At 44.5% G+C, this 1960-nt stretch overlaps 1 protein-coding gene across 1 annotated transcript; it reads right to left on the bottom strand.

The window, feature by feature from the left end:
* Positions 1-869: 869 nt before the first annotated feature.
* On the bottom strand, positions 870-1650 carry LOC125343200 (ferritin heavy polypeptide-like 17). Its single transcript, XM_048335467.1, has 2 exons — positions 1544-1650; positions 870-1461 (listed from the first exon to the last, which is right to left on the bottom strand). The coding sequence occupies exons 1-2, from the start codon at positions 1648-1650 to the stop codon at positions 870-872; spliced, it is 699 nt and encodes a 232-aa protein (XP_048191424.1).
* Between the last annotated feature and the right edge of the window lie 310 nt (positions 1651-1960).

A 1960-nucleotide genomic window follows, 5' to 3' on the forward strand; every position in this document is an offset into this window, starting at 1 on the left:
CTCCTACTCCAGCCTCTGAATTGCTGAGATTACAGGCATAAGCCACCACACCTGATTTTGGTACCAGGTCTTTTATACCTTTTTTGTCTGAGTCCTAGGGACTTGAACTCAGGGCACGGACACCATATTTTCATCTTTTTTGTTCCACTTCTGGCTTTTTGATGGTTAACTGTAGATAAGTATCTCAAGGACCTTCCTCCCCAGGCTGGTGTTGAACCTCTATCCTCAGACCTAAGCCTCCTGTGTAGCTAGAATTACAGGTGTAAGCCACTGTAACCCAGCTCTTTTATACTTTTTTATACTTCGATACTGGTCCTGGGGCTTGAACTCCAGGCCTGGGAGCTCTCCTGAGCTTTTGTGCTCAAGACTAGCACTGTACCCCTTGAGGCACAGTTCTCTTTCCAGCTTTGTAGTGTTTAATTGGAGATCAGAGTCTCACGGACTTTCTTGCTCTGGCTGGCTTCAAATTGTGACCACCTACACCCCACCATACACCACCACCCATGCCTGTGGTGTTAAGAAGGGGAGGGTTAATTTGGTATTTCCCAGAGGCCCATGATTTCCCTTCTTCCCCACTCACCCAGACTGGAGACCATGAAATACAAGAGGATGGCACATGGATGTGGAGAGACTCTTGGATATCTGTGAGACTGCTTTCATTCTTTCTTTTTCTTTTCCCTCCCAATCCCCTGCTTTCATTCTTTATAGGAGAGCGATTTTCATACACAAAACGAAACTGATCTTGCTCCAAAACAAATTTATTGCAAACATTAGTCTCACAGAAGACCTGGTGAATATACCACCAAGCAATAGGATTGGCTGGCCTGGTGGCCTAGGGAAAGACCTGGTGGTCTTAGGACAGTCCCAGTTCAGTTCTTCTGGATTCTGTTGTGAAGGGCAAACTTGATAAACAGGTATTCGGTTAAGGTGTCTTCTATTGACCACATATCCCTCATGTTGGTAAGAAAACGACTGATCTTGGTCAGGGTTTCCAGTTGGCGGTGCAGACAATGATCCTTCAGGAAATTTCCGAGTTGTAGGTCTCCCTTGCTGATGGCTAGTTGGTACAAATTCAGGAGGCTCTCTGTGATGATGACTTCTAAGTGAAAGGCACATTCTAATGTCTGGAAGGCGTCTTGCCAGTAGTCGCCATCGGGCTTGGTGATCTCTCTCGTAGTGATGCGGCCACCACGATTATTTAGCATCTGCAGGAGTATTTCGGCACTCACCTTCCATTCATGCGATCGGCCCAGGAAGAAAGATGTAAAATGTTGCATAGCCACATCCTCGCGGCTGCAGTAGAAAGCCATCGACAAATATATGTAAGACGCATACAACTGTAGCTGGATCTGGTTATTAACTGCTCTCTGACAATCAGGATGGTAATTGTGAAACATTGTTGCCGAGGTCGCTGTGGTGGGTGGCAAACAAACACAAAAGTAGCGGTAAGGCAAAGTCCAACTGAACGAAAATTGGGTAGTAATGCAGCAGAGTAGACACTAGCGGCACTGGGGGTGCCTAAGCACTCGTGGTTTGTGCCAACCCGAGGTTGTAGAGGTCGAGCTCCCCTACGAGATAAACCAGAAGTTGTTCTGAAGTGAGTCTATAGGAATCTATAACAACTGAGACGTCACTGAGACAATTGCCCATTGAGACGTCACTGGAAGTCGAAAATTGCTTAGCAATTGACAGCATTGACAGCTTTTTGGGAGATAATTGAATGACCTTCAGGGGGTGGTCAGATCAGGGTTGGGGTAGGAACGCTGAGTTTCTAAAGGACATTTGATCCGTATATTTGAAAACACAATTTTAAATAAAGCATACACTTTTTGAAGTAATCATGGTGATGGTTTTATTAAGCAAATCATTTATATATTGCCTATATGTGATTATTTCATTTAATGTTGTCTTTTTGAGGGTAATGTTAATTAACTTAATATCAAAGTGCTGGTAACTCAGA

This window comes from Perognathus longimembris, chromosome 28 (genome assembly GCF_023159225.1).
Source record: "Perognathus longimembris pacificus isolate PPM17 chromosome 28, ASM2315922v1, whole genome shotgun sequence".
Classification (NCBI taxonomy): Eukaryota; Metazoa; Chordata; class Mammalia; order Rodentia; family Heteromyidae; genus Perognathus; species Perognathus longimembris.